The 14,751-nt window shown below is 46.3% G+C and overlaps 1 protein-coding gene across 1 annotated transcript in view; it reads left to right on the plus strand.

Annotated features, from left to right (window-relative positions):
• The first annotated feature begins 2,207 nt into the window (after nucleotides 1-2,207).
• Nucleotides 2,208-14,751, plus strand: part of INTS9 (integrator complex subunit 9) — a 71,282-nt gene continuing 58,738 nt past the window's right edge. Inside the window, exons 1-3 of the mRNA XM_033145180.1 lie at nucleotides 2,208-2,216; nucleotides 10,575-10,702; nucleotides 13,647-13,707. Of these exons, the coding sequence (XP_033001071.1) occupies nucleotides 2,208-2,216; nucleotides 10,575-10,702; nucleotides 13,647-13,707 (198 nt within the window). The remainder of the gene's footprint in view (nucleotides 2,217-10,574; nucleotides 10,703-13,646; nucleotides 13,708-14,751) is intronic.

Raw genomic sequence — 14,751 nt, forward strand, 5'->3', positions numbered from 1 at the left:
GAAAAAAAATAGAGAACAGCTTCTTATACAGCACAAGCTGTGTGTCGAAAACCTTCCCTGCCTCCTGTGCAGTCCAGTTCACAACTCAGTGAGGTCAAAATATTTCAGCTCTTTTTAGTGCACTCAAGGCAATAGGAATACGAAAGTTTGAGATTAATGCAGCTTTAGCTAAAGCTGCCTGTAAGCAGAGCATCAGTTGCCCCTGTCGGTATTGAGACCAATTCCCCAGCAAGACTTGGCAGACATGAAACCCAACCTCCCAACCTAATATCCTTTTTTTTCATTACTTAAAATAATAATAATAATAATAATTCCCCATTGCAGGCACTCTGAAAAGTACTAGGACCGTCAAGATGATGACAGCTGCCCTGCAAGATCATCAAAAAAGAATTTGTCATTGGTCTCGCTCCTAAGATCCCAGTAAACCCTAGCCGTAAAGTAGCAAGCACAAACCATCCTGCCATCATCACACACAAGTCATTCAAATCCCACACATCATGCAAAACAGGATTTTTTTTGTTCATGTGGTTTGCACTGAAGGAGAGAGAAGCATCCCTGTTTGACTTTTCTCATGCCCTGAGGGATCACCACCTTGACCTAAGCAAGAGCACATTTGTTAGGAAACAATCATGTCAGACTGGTGTGGCTTTGCCTGGCGAATTCAATGCAAAGATTATCAGGGCTCTGTTAAGCCGAAGGTTTTCAGATGCTTGGGAGAGGGAAACGCAAACTAAAATCCAGGCAACATCACATCTTCCCTTTCAAGTAATTAATCCAGAATAAACATGATCGGCATCGTCGACAACGGTCTCTCAACCCAGTTCAGGACCACCAGAACCACGCAAGACATATGTGCACATCAAGACGATTGCAGGCAAATGCAACCTTTCATTTCACTTTGCCTGCTTCCCAAAAGGTTGGCTAAAGTGAGATAAGAGGCAACTAGAACCAGTGATAAGTGACCATGAGCAAGCACCCAACCAGGCATTTCATCCCCACCTCTTTTTGCCCCTAAACCAGACCTTTCAAGGGGAAAGAAAGAGGCACCCGTATTCCTTGGGTTTTTAAAAAACTTCCACACCAAAAATTTAAAAAAATAAGAAATAGCCCCCATCAAAAAAAAAAAGCTATTTGCAAAAGACTTCCCCGCCACACACACACACACACAACTCGGAAGGAAAAACATCCCCCCTCCTTCCATGGACTCTTATAAATTCTCATACCCAACAAAAGTTACTTAGGGTGCATTTTATAAAAAAGAGCCACTTTTTGCCACCTCCCTCCCACCCACCCCCTAACTCCCAAAGGTTGCAATGAATTCCTACCACCAGAACCCCCAAAAAGAGGTGAGCGGGGGGGGGGAGGGGAGGAAGAGGTGGTGGAAGTCATGCCCCGCTTCCCTCTCCCCTTTTGCAAGATCACTTCCACCCCCCACCCCACAACTCCCCACCCCAGATCATGCCCTTCCCTGCCAAAAAGGACAACTCACCTTTGGGTCCTGCTTTCTTCCTTCTCCACTTGACCATTGAACAGCAGGAGTTGGGGAGGGTGAGGGGGGTGGCTCCCAAAATATAGAAAAGGAAAGAGGCTGGTTTGGTGGGTTTTTTTTTCTCCCCCTTTTCCTTGCAGGGGGGGTCTGCAAAAATAAAATGAGGGGGGGGCAGTGTGCCCAGGGGTGTGTGCAAAGCCCTGCAAGCCGCCAGCCCCAGCTTCCCCTGGCGCCCCCCAAGGAAGAGAAGGGGAAAAAACCCCTCCCACTCCTCCCTGCTCTCCTCTGAGCTCAATCAGACCAGACTGGCTGCCTTTGTCTGTCTGACAAGCGCCATGTTGATATCAACATCCAAGCTCCCACCTGCCGCCGCGGGGAGGCCCTGGGATTTGTAGTCCTCCTATCCCAAGTGGGCCGGCGCAGGCTGGGTGGGCGGGGACTACGACTCCCGGCGGCCCCCGCGCGTGCCGCCGCCGCCGCCGCGCCAATGGGGCGGCAGGAGGCGGGAGAGCGATGATCAGGTCGGCGTCGGGGTGAAACGCAGCTAAGAGGGGACTACGGTTCCCGGCATGCTCTTCGCCCGGCTGCCCATGACTTCATTCGGGGACGGGATGAGGAGGGCACCACGGGGAGACTACATATCCCAGCGTGCTTTGGGGGGGGAGAGGCCTAGGCCGGGAAAGGGGACGGTCCTTTGCAAATAATAGCCGGGTGAAGCATGAAGCTGGTGAGTTGGGGTGGCTGGTTGGGAGGCGGGGGACCGGCATGAGGGGGACACACACACGCCCTGCAACCCTGCAAGGTAGACCTTGGCTCTCTTTAGGGTGCGGAGATTTAATCTGGTGGCTATTGTGATTCATATATATATATATATATATGTGAAAGAGCCTCGTTCCTTCCTTGGTGGCCGTCTGACAGGGACGCTTTAGCTGAGAATCTTGCAGCTTTCCTATAAAGAAGGGGGGAATCTCGGGATTTATGAGCCTCGGGTTTTATAGTAGCTGCACGACTCCAAAGAAATCACCGTTTTTTAGTGTCCGTCGCATGTTATTCCTGTCGTGTGTGAATACTGATGGTTGGTCATAAATTCAAACGCAAGTATTTCATGCAAAACACAATCGAAAGTTCTTTCTAGTAGCACCTTAGAGACCAACTCTCTCCAAGAAGATGCAAAACACAAGCAGCTTGTGGAACTCCCTGCTACAAGATGGCGTTAAAGCAGAAATAGGGAAAGGTTGTGGCCCCTCGTGATGTTGAATTCCCAACTCCCATCGTGCACTGGCAATGGCCAGGGATTATGGGAATTGCAACCTCCCAAAATCTGGAGAGCCACAGTTTCCCCATTCGCTTCCAACTTCACAGTTCTATGATTCCGTCCCCTTTCCTCGGTTTTCCTTTAACCGAATGATCCAGGGGGCTTGTGTTGCTGCAGTTTTGGGAGACTTTTCTTTTTCCAGTTTGGAGAAGCCGTGAGTGAGAGGCGACAAAAGTCGGATGGAATTCCGCCTTGCGTGGAGGAATTGGGCAGAGAGAAAAGCTGTCCTCCATCTCTCGCAGCAGCAGATCTTGCGGACGTCCGATGAAGCTGGATGTCAGAGGATTCGGGACAGAGAAGAGAAATAAAAGTTTTCATGAACTAGGAAACTTAAGTCCCGCACGAGGCAGCCATGGCCACCAACCTGGGTGGTTTTAAAAGAGAGTTTGCAGGGTTGCTGCTAAGATTTATTGGCAATGAAGTGCCAACAACGCTAGAAATGTACCCTACAACTGTTAAGCATTATTCCTAGGCTTGGGAACGGGCAATCAGTCCTAGTCTGTTTTGCATTTTGCAGCTTTCCTATAAAGAAGGGGGAAATCTCGGGATTTATGAGCCTCAGGTTTTATAGTAGTTGCACGACTCCAAAGAAATCACCGTTTTAGTGTCCGTTGCATATTATTTATGTCGTGTGAATATTGATGGTTGGTCATAAATTCAAGCGCAAGTATTTCATGCAAAACACAAGAAGCTTGTGGAACTCCCTGCTACAAGATGGCGTTAAAGCAGAAATGGGGAACGGTTGTGGCCCCTCGTGATGTTGAATTCCCAACTCCCATTGTCCACAGCCAGCACTGGCAATGGCCAGGGATTATGGGAATTGCAATCTCCCAAAATCTGGAGATACACATTTTCCCCATTAGACAGATTTGTAAAGGTCAACAGGACCAGTGGTACATCTGTAGAGGGGAAATCACAATATCTCAATGGAACCTCCTTATTGGGAGCAGTCTACCTCCGAGAACTTGGGTGTTGGGGGAAAGCAGTGGGAGAGCTGCTTGAGGACTTTCCAGAAGAATCCGGCTGGCCGCTATTAGGAGCAGGTTGCTAGGCTAGATGGACCCTGACTTAGTGATGTGAGGTGAGAATATTCTGCAGAGAATGTTCTCGAGAATGAGAATCTGCTAGAAAATTCTCCGGAGAATATTCTCCACAAACTGTAAATTCTAGTGTAAGAACCAGTTTTACAACCCACATTTAAAAAATCTAGTAAATAATAAGTCAAGCTGTGATATTGCCAGTGTAAGTAATGAATAATAATTATTAATATTTTAATCCAGTTACATCACTGGGCATTGTGTCATTCATTTATTTTGATGAACATTTGAATTCGTATGTATTTCAACCATATGTAATAGCCTTCCCCCCCCCCCCTATTTTGGTGTGACCTTATTCTTAGCAATTCTATACCCTTGGCCATACAGTGTGATTTTTTTTTTACAGAAGGTAGCTTTAATATACGGTTAGTGGCAGGCTTAGTGATTAACGTGAGTCATTCACGTTGAATTTTCAATTTCAAGTTTGGTGCAAAAAATCAAAGTGTGAATTCACTGCATTGCCCCATTGAATATCTGTACAGTTTTTGGTTGCCATCTGAACAGGTTTACCCATGTATATTAACTAGTTATATCATTTTCAGTGCATTAAAAATATATCATTTTCAATGCATTGAAATGAATATTCTCCTGTTTTAAATGAAAATTCTCTAATATTCTCATCAATCGAGAATATTCTCGGTAATAGTCTCCAAAAGGTTATTCTCGAGAATTTAACATCACTACCCTGACTTCGATCCTGGAAGATGCATCTTTTTATTTAAGCCATTGCAGGAGACATTGGGGAAGAGAGCTGTTTTAAAATCGCATGTGCTTTCTCACTTTAAGTAAAGCTAATTTAATTCTCACATGTGAAAACACCTTGCCTCTCCACCAGAAACAAACCAGATGAACAGCCATTGCTTCCTCAGAATCCCCTGGAGTAATAATACATACTCATAGTCCAAAATCCAACAGACAACTTCAGATCTGAGGGTTCCATACAGCATGGATTTAACGTTAAAAGACACCCTTGATCCTCTGTCATAGCATTTGTGCCCATTATTATGATGCTGGGATAGCTCAGTCAGTAGAGCATGAGACTCGTAAGCTTGGGGCTGTGGGTTCGAGTCCCATTTTGGGTGAAGGATTCCTGCATCGCAGGGGAGTTGGACTAGATGACCCTCGAGGCCCTTTCCAACCCCTGCAATTCTGTGATATTATAAAAATGCTTGAAAATTTCTAGGAGCTGTGCAATAATTAAACTGCAGCACAAATCATTCCCCACGGGTTTACAATCTAAAACACGCAGGAGGAGAGAGGGTTTTCTCCCCCCTCTCATAATGTTAGAACCCCTCAGGGCTGAGGGAACCCCATGCAATTTAATTGCAGAAAAGTCAGGATAGCATCTGGAGGTTCCTCATCCCTGGTGTGGCGCTGTGGTCTAAACCACTGAGCCTAGGGCTTGCCAATCGGAAGGTCGGTGGTTCGAATCCTTGCGACAGGGTGAGCTCCCGTGATGAGCGCCGCTGCAACCACAGAGTCGTTTGCGACTGTACTTAACTGTCAGGGGTCCTTTACCTTTACCTTTTTACGTTTCTGAGCACAATTCAAAGTGCTGGTGCTGGACTTCCGGCGGCGACGCCATCGCGGAGCGGTCGTGGGTTGCCTCGGCTGCGAGGCGACCCAGTCCGTCCCGGGGGTTGGAGCCCCGCTACCGCAAAGCGGGGCTCCGGTGGGGTGCGGGAAGAGCGTCCTGCACCCCGGGCTCCCCGGCTGTGCCCACTATGGCTCTGAACCCTTCCCTCGCTCCCCCTGTAAAGGGGGAGTGGGGGTGAAGGGGCAACGGAGCCGGGCTATAGGGGACATGCCCCAACCGGGACGCGGAGCGGCGGTCACCCCCGCGACGAGCGTCAATGTTCTACCTGTCAAGTTTGGAATTAAAGAAACCCGGTGGCCGTGAGTAGTGGATTGGACTCGTTTTTGTACTTTTTTTAACGACCCGGGTGACATTTGGAAAGGAAGCCTGCCTCCCTCCCTTCGGGGGATAGAAAGTAACCAGTTTGAGAGACTGCTGTTACAGTGATGGCTACAAAGTATTTGAACTTTGACAAGTGAGACTTCTTTGATCTCCCTCTGGGGAACAAGTTTGTGGATAATATCTCTTTTTAAAATCTGTGGTTCTTGCACCCTGGATACAGGGAAAATGGCCGCGAAAGATTGTGATTGAGTGGAAAGTTACTGGCATTAAGATGGAGAAGTTTGAAAATCGAAACTCTAATTTGACACCTATGCCCGCTTCTGCCATGCTGGGTTTTGTTTTCGATCTGGTGATGAACTGTGAGATGAGTGGTGAACAAAGGATTACTATACTGAGACTGGAACTGCTCAACCGAAAATTGGAGATTTTGAACCGGGACATGTCAGAAAAGATATATCCCACAGAGGAGACTTTCCAAGAAATGGCTGCATTGGAAGGGAGCCTGGGCATGGAACTGAAGGGGATGATTGAAGAACAGGATGGAATGGTCTGGCGACTCTGGAAAAATGAAAGGACGAGGAGAATTCTTATATCTAACCCTCGAGGTGAGAGCCCGGGAGCGTCGGTGAAAAAATTGTGTCTACAAATAAAAGAGGAATGGTATGGTGAACCGGAGAAGCTGGAAGAAGAGGATTTGCGCACCCTGAAGCTCTATGCAAGGACTGTTTTGGTTTTTGTCTGGATCTGTGGACTTGTAAGGAAAAATGACACTTCGAGGAGCGGCTCTGGAGTAAGACGACTAAAGAAAATGGACAGAAGGGGGATAGGGTGAACTGTATTAACGGTAAAAAGAAAAAATGATAAACTATGGTAACCTGAATCCGGCGTGTCAAGATTTAAAGTTTTTGGACTAAGAAAAGAGATATAAATTTTTTTGTTATTAACAGCAGTTATAGAGAAAGAGGATATTTGTTGTGATTTAAATTGAGAATAATGTGTTAAGAACTAGAATTTTGTGTGGAATTAATATGAAGTTATAATATGATTAAATTTTTGTTAAGTTAGTTTTGTTAAATTTTTGCATGTTATAAAACAAGATTAGGTGTTAATTCTTTATATGTTGTTATTAAAGTAATATTTGGTATTAGAAACGAAGGTGAAAGGCAGGGGAAGTCTGTGCCAAGATTCGATCAAGATCTTTTTTTGATGATACAAGAAGAAGAATTATTGGTGTGTATGTATTTGTCTATTTTCAGTTAGGTGTTGGGTTAATGTGGGTGTTTTATTTGTTTGTTGTAAAAATCAATAAATTCTTATAAAAAAAAACAAAAAAAACAAAGTGCTGGTGCTGACCTTGAAAGCCCTAAACGGCCTCGGACCAGTGGACCTGAAGGGGCGTCTCCACCCCCATCATCCAGCCAGAACACTGAGGTCCAGCTCCGAGGGCCTTCTGGTGGTTCCCTCACTGCGAGAAGTGAAGTTACAGGTAACCAGGCAGAGGGCCTTCTCAGTAGTGGCTCCTGCCCTGTGGAACGCCCGTCCCATCAGTTGTCAAGGAAATAAACAACTATCTGACTTTTAGGAGACATCCGAAGTCAGCCCTGTTTAGGGAAGTTTTTAATGTTTGACATTTTATTGTGCTTTTAAAATTCTGTTGTGAGCCGCCCGGGCAAGGTATGTATAAACAAACAAAAAAATAAATAAAGAGGCATCACAAATGTTAGTCCGAGCAACCATGGCGACAGAAGTGATTTAATAATGGAACATTTTCACATTTATTATTGGAAACTTCCTAGTGAGTCCATCTCATGAAAAGTATTAATAGAAAGGGCGAGTCACGTGCAACAGGAATGCTGCTCAGGTTTACTAATCTATATTCTATATATCTATTACATGAGTGGCAATGATGCTCCTATCACTGATTGGCTAAGCTGCAGTGATGGCTTAAAATGTTCAGCAACTCAGCGAACGGAGCTCTTTTCAGTCCAGGTTCTGTGAGGGAAGGGGATGTTGTCAGTTTGGATGGGACACTTCTCCAGATGTGAAGGGATTTGATCTGGTGTCTTTCGCTTGGGCTAAGGACCTCAATGTCAGAGGCTGGAGCCAACCTGGGTGCAGACACCCTCTCCTCAATTTCATTGAAGGATCCTGGTGCCTCACTCCAGATACAGCTACAGGTGGGTAGCCGTGTTGGTCTGCCATAGTCGAAACAAAATAGGAAATTCTTTCCAGTAGCACCTTAGAGACCAACTGAGTTTGTTCTTGGTATGAGCTTTCGTGTGCATGCACACTTCTTCAGATACCCAGGGATTGGTGTAAGGTCAGGGGCTCCTGGTCCTCCTCTGATGAGGAGACCCCTGACTGGGGCATGACACCCACCCCTGGTCTAGAGTTGTGGCTTCTCCTATCACGGCAGCCTCATGACTTGGAAAATCTAAGAGGGGTGCAATAGAGAGGCGAAGTACTTTTAATTGTGCTTTTAATTCTGTTGGGAGCCGCCCAGAGTGGCTGGGAAAATCCAGCCAGATGGGCCGGGTATAAATGATAAATTGTTGTTGTTGTTGTTGTTGTCATAGCAGAAGGAGCAGAGCTCAATTTCACAATTTGGTCTGAACTAACTGAGCCACTAGATCAGGCGTCAGCAAGCCCACAGAGAGCGTCTACATGCACAGCACGATGTTGGAAGTCGCGTCTGCGCATGTCTGTGGCACCGAAAATCACTTCTGCACATGCCCAGACGCCGAAAATCGCGCCTGCGCAGTAGTGATTTTTGGCGTCTGGACATGCGCAGATGTGATTTCCAGTATCTGCACGTGTGCAGATGCAATTTCCGCTCGGCAAGTCACTACACCATGCGCGGGGGGCTTGCCGAGTGGGCGCTCAGTTGGCGGGCGGCTCATGGGCCGGTAAAATGGCCTTTGTGGGCTGCATCTGGCCCATGGGCCGGAGGTTGCCAACCTCTGCACTAGATCTTTACAAACAAAAAGGACCCTTTTGCAAAGAGGAGGATCGCCAGAAACTACTAGCAGAAACAGCTGGAGTGCAAGATATATCGTTCTCGGGTCTGTCACCAAAAAGCCTTGGTTGGCAGAAGACGGCAGGAAAGGAGACCAAGTGATTGTCCAAAGTTTGGGCAGTCAGATGCCTGGGGACAACCTTGCAGGAGAGGCAGGTTCATGCAACCACTTAAGAGGTATTGATGGGAACACAGGTTGAGGCTAAGCGGAAAAGCATTACCCATCGCCCAAGATGGAAGAGAGGGAAATCTCGATGAGGGAGATCATCTCGATCTCTGACCGTGCCAAGTCCAAAGCAAAGAAGGCTGGCTTATTCCCTTAAGTACGTTACCAGAGAGCTCTTTGAGACTCAAATAATACCAAGCGTATGAAATCATAATATGCAAACATGGGTGCATTTGTGTGCGAGGGAGAAGAATGCAAACACGGTGAGAGTTAAGGCAAAGAGAATGCAGGCAACAAGCCCAAATCCACTTGATGGTGAAATCATTCCAGGATAAGACAGCAAACATTCTATACCAGGTAGAACACATTTTTAAAAAATTCCTTTCATTTTCTACAGTTTTATAGTTTGGATTTTTGAATTAAAACAAGAACTACGTATGGCATTTATGAACGACCATATAGCAGAAATACACAATAATCACACACAGAGAGAAACATAATAGGAAGGGGGGGCATGACACAAACTACACACAATTCAGACATAATCCCATGCCTGCTTACTCTGAAATAAACCTCACTGTGTTTGATAGGGCTTAAAGGTAAAGGTAATTGTACTTCTGACTGTTAGGTCCAGTCGTGGACGACTCTGGGGTTGCGGTGCTCATCTCGCTTTACTGGCCGAGGGAGCCAGCGAACAGCTTCCGGGTCATGTGGCCAGCAGGACTAAGCTGCTTTCTGGCGAAACCAGAGCAGCGCACGGAAACGCCGTTTACCTTCCCGTCGGAGTGGTACCTATTTATCTACTTGCACTTTGACGTGCTTTTGGACTGCTAGGTTGGCAGGAGCAGGGACCGAGCAACGGGAGCTCACCCTGTCACAGGGATTTGAACCGCCGACCTTCCGATTGGAAAGCCCTAGGCTCATTGGTTTAGACCACAGCGCCACACTCGGAAACGTACTGGGAGCCAGTGTAGGTCTTTCAGCACCGGTGTTATACGGTCTCGGCAGCCACTCCCAGTCACCAGTCTAGCTGTAAGTGAATGATCCAATGAAGCCCACCCCAAATACATAGGTGAAGTAACAAATGAGTTAAGAGAAGCCATAGTTCCTCAAATGAAGCAGTTGCTGTCCAATGCACTTCAATGCCCCATGTTGCTGTTCAACAAAATACAATGCAAATTGCCACACAATAGTTACTGAAATGCTAACTGTTCTGGAGCAAATTCAAATGACTGCTCGCCATAGTTTTAACAGGTGCTCTTCAAGAAATATAGTGCATTACAGAAGGCTTGTTTTTGATTCTGCATCTTTGCATTTTTGTTTTCCTCTCTTTTTTGGTAAACCGCCTACTTGCGATCAAGCGCCGTGTAAATTTTGCTCAGTGAATAAGTGTCAAAGAGAATGGGGGGGCAGGTGATGCTAACCTTGAACTGTTATGAGATTATTTAAAATATGGTGAGGGTTTTTGGACAGCAGACGTGTTGGCAAAGCTGCTTCCTCTCTCCCAGGCCTGCGAATTCCTTTTGCTTTTATTGGGGATGGTTATTTATTGGATCCCATTTCATTCCTTTAGTACTGCCTGTCCGGACACCCAACGCTGCCATGCAACGTCCTCAAGTTCAAATCGACCACCATTATGCTCGACTGTGGGCTGGATATGACCTCGACGCTCAACTTTCTCCCCCTGCCTTTGGTCCAGAGGTACGTCCCGAGGCTCCTTGCATACTTTCCGGTTCTGCTTTCCGCTTCATAAGCTAGATTTTGGAGAGGGAGAAGTTTAGGGGGCGGGGGTGATGGCATTTTTTCTGGGAGGTGACTTGCCTGGGAGAGGAGGGTTTTTTTTTTCTTCAAATGATCATGCAGCGTCGCCCGATAGCATAAATAGACTTAGTCCACTTAAAAATTCCCTTTATCAAAATAACGTCCTTTGGCTCAGTAGATGGAAAACGGTTTATGGATTTATCGATTCGGTTTTCCAGATAATTTATTCTAAGCTTCAGTAAAGTATTGCGGCAGCGGCTGAGCGCAAGTGAGGTCACAGATCTGTCATCTTTTCTGGCTTCTTCGTGCAAGGAGAGATAAATGGGAGGCAGGAGGAAAGTGCAAGCATGCCAGGCGTATATCTCCCCCTCCCCAACACACACACACACACACACACACACACACACCAGCCCACCCCACAAATTAAAAAAAAAGATATGTTGCAGGATCTTCAACATAATCAGAAAAGGAAGTGGTCTCCCGGTGGGTCCCGATTCCTGTGCACTGGGAAATCCTTGCCACAGCTCAAATGAAGCAACCGAGATGACTGTCACGGGAGGGCAAGGGGACAGGGGCACTCCTGGCTTCACATTTCTCTGCCTTATCTCTGCTCCCAGGTCGGGGCTAATTTGCAAGGAGAGTCTCCCTTGATCAGACGCCGGCTGGCAAAGGGACTGACTGCTGCCCAGTCCACGGGGGGTGGGGATGCAACACTTGCCCCGTCACGGGCACCGGCAACCCATGTTACGCCTCCGGACTACATGGGCCGTCGGCCTGATCCAACAGTGCTCTTTTTATGTGCTAAGCACGCCCCTTCAGACCACGCATGCCCTGACCTTCGGACCGTACAAGCAGATTGCACCCACATGGAGAGCTGCCCTGTACAGATTCCTGGGTTCCTTTTTTGTGATCGTAAGTTTTTTAAAACTGTTTTTAACTGTAACCTGCCCTGAGATCTTAGGGTAAAGGGTGTCTAATTAATGTAATAAATAAATAAATAAATAAATAAATAAATAAATAAATAAATACAAATAATAATAATTAATAGTAATAGATGTGATCGCACTACCACCAGAACTAATTTTCCAAGGAGCGTGGCTTTACTTTCGTAAGGAGCCTGTACGTGGTTCTGGGAAGCAGGTTGGAACGATCGAAGCTTCTCCTCCTGTAACAGGATCCGACTGCAGAGATGCTGAAATCCAGTCGCAGGGAGGCTGTTAACCTTTCCTGTCTGGAGGGAGCGTCACATTTGCTTGTTTTATTTATGTGTCGTGTCGAGCTATTTAGGATTAATCAATCACTTCATTACACTGTCAGGAGCCCGTCGGCGAGAGTTGCTTTATTTGGGAGGCTTCTGGGAAGAGAGCCTCAATATCGCGGGAGACGTTGGTCCACCCCCCTCCCACTCCCCTCTTGCAAATTGCATCATCGAAAGGGAACATCTTGTGCTTATCAGGGAGGAGCGTAATGTTCCTGGGCAAGCAGCTCACCTCTTCATCTCCTCCTCTCTTTAAAGAGTATGTGTTTATTCCAGGGGTGAGGAAACCTATGTCCCCCCCCCCAGATGTTGCTGGTACCCTTTTTCTGCCACAGAGACTCGTGGTGTCCTGGCATGGTGGCTGTGATGGAGGAGGTAGTCTCAATGGTTCAGAGCCTTGCTCTGGTCCTTCTCAACTCCTTGGGTAGATCGTAGAGTTAGAAGGGACCCCCGGGGTCATTTGGTACAACCCCTTTTGATGCAGGAATCTCAGCTAAAGCATCCATGGCAGATGGCCACCCAACCTCTGCTTAAAACCTCCGTGGAAGGAGAGTCCACAACCTCCCGAGGCAGACGGCTCCACTGCCAAACAGCTCTGGACATCAGAAAGTCCTTCCTGATGTTTAGTCGGAATCTCCTTTCTCTTAACTTGAAGCATGTCCAACTGCTCTCAGCTTCCCCTTACCTCTGTATCACAAAACCACAGAGAGCCTGATCACTTTCCTCCCAAGGTTCCCAGTAGGAGCCTCTCTGAGATCTATGGATGAAGGCTAGTATGCAAATTTAATCATAGAATTATAGAGTTGGAAGAGACCACAAGGGCCAATCCAGTCCATCTGCTCCATATTCTTCAGGTCGGGCATTGTTTTCTTTCTTGGAGAAGACTGAGGCAAAGAAGGCATTGAGGAATTCTGCCCTTTCTCTGTCCCCTGTTCGCATTTCACCATCTTCTCCTCTAAGTCAGTGTTTTTCAACCTTTTTTGGGTAAAGGCACACTTGTTTCATGAAAAAAATCACGAGGCACACCACCATTAGAAAATGTTAAAAAAAATTAACTCTGTGCCTATATTGACTATATATAAAGTAATTTTCCCACGGCACACCAGGCAACATCTCGCGGCACACTAGTGTGCCGCGGAACAGTGGTTGAAAAACACTGCTCTAAGTGACCCCACTGTTTCCTTGTTCTTCCTTTTGCTACGGACATACCCATAAAAGCCCTTTTTGTTGCTTTTAACCTCTCTAGCAAGCCTGAGTTCATTCTGTGCTTTAGCTTTTCTGACTTTGTCTCCACACGTGCTGGCTGTATGTTTGAATATAATAAATAATTTGTTTGAATTTAATAAATAAAAATACTAACAGGAATGGAGCTGAAAGATTAGACTACTGCAATGTGTTGCGCGAGGGGCTGCCCTTGAAAACTGTTTGGAAGCTGTTGGCTTCCCAGGATTTAAAATTTAATCCATTAATGGTAAGGCCCAGGAAGTATTATTATTTTGTATTATTATTTATTCAACTTATATACCGCCCTATACACGGACGTTGTATTATGCCGTTCTCTGAAAATGGGTGCTGATTCTGTCTTAAAACCCATTAACACAGCTTTTTTCGTTCCTTTTCCTGCAGTCCAAGGCTATCTAAGCTCCCTGGTTGGATCTTAAAAGATGGGAGCACTTTCCTAGACAAGGTAATGTACGGCTGGGATTGGGTTTTTCAGCGAACCTGGCTAATTAGCCAGCACCGTTGAGCTTGGACAAACTCCGATTTAACTGGGGAGAAAAGCAAGAGTGTTGCCAAAAGCAATTGCATTTAAAGGCCAAATCCTTTGAGTCCTGCTCTTTATGATTCTTAGCCCCGTCTTTTACAAAATTAATAATAAAATATTATTATTTACAAAAATATTATTATCTTTTGCAAAAAAGAGTACAGTGGTAACATGGTTCCCCAACTTAATCCGTCCCGGAAGTCCGTTCCAAAACCAAAGCGCTCCAGAACCAAGGCGCGCTTTCCCATAGAAAGTAATGCAAAATGGATTAATCTGTTCCAGACTTTTAAAAGCAACCCCTAAAACAGCAATTTTAACGTGAATTTTACTATCTAACGAGACCATTCCATAAAATGAAAGCAATAAACAATGTACTGCAGTCACACAATCCGTCAATCAGTAGCTGAACTGGGTTCCATGCAGTCACAAAAACAAAAAGAGCCGCAAAAACAGAAACGCGAAATAAATAGCAAAGACAGAAAGACGTCAGCGTAACACTCAAACCGGAAGCGTGGCACTCAGAATGGAAGTGTGGCGCTCAAATCGGAAGCGCAACACTCAAAACGGAGCACGTTCGGCTTCCGAAAAAAGTTCTCGAACCAGAACACTTACTTCCAGGTTTGCAGCGTTTGGGTTCCAAGTTGTTTGAGAACCAAGGTATCGCTGCACCTTGAAATGTCTCCTCGCCCCTCGTGCTTTTCCCCTGGACTCTGTTGGAGACTTTGGGAGGAATTCTTAAGAGCCTAAGAAGTGTTTGCAGGGTCAGGCCCATCTAGTCCAGCATCCTGTTCTTGCAGGGAATGCACAAGTGTGCCGGGCGCAAGTTGAATCTCTGAACATTGCAAGAAGCCCCGTCAGCCGCATGGATACAATGCGTTCCACAATCGTATCGGAAGCCTCTTGGAGGTGCTGCCTGCAGTGGGCGCCTTTAATTATGAATCCTGCTGCGCTTCTTATATTGACTGT

The sequence above is a fragment of the Lacerta agilis genome, chromosome 3 (assembly GCF_009819535.1).
Source record: "Lacerta agilis isolate rLacAgi1 chromosome 3, rLacAgi1.pri, whole genome shotgun sequence".
In the NCBI taxonomy this organism is placed as follows: domain Eukaryota; kingdom Metazoa; phylum Chordata; class Lepidosauria; order Squamata; family Lacertidae; genus Lacerta; species Lacerta agilis.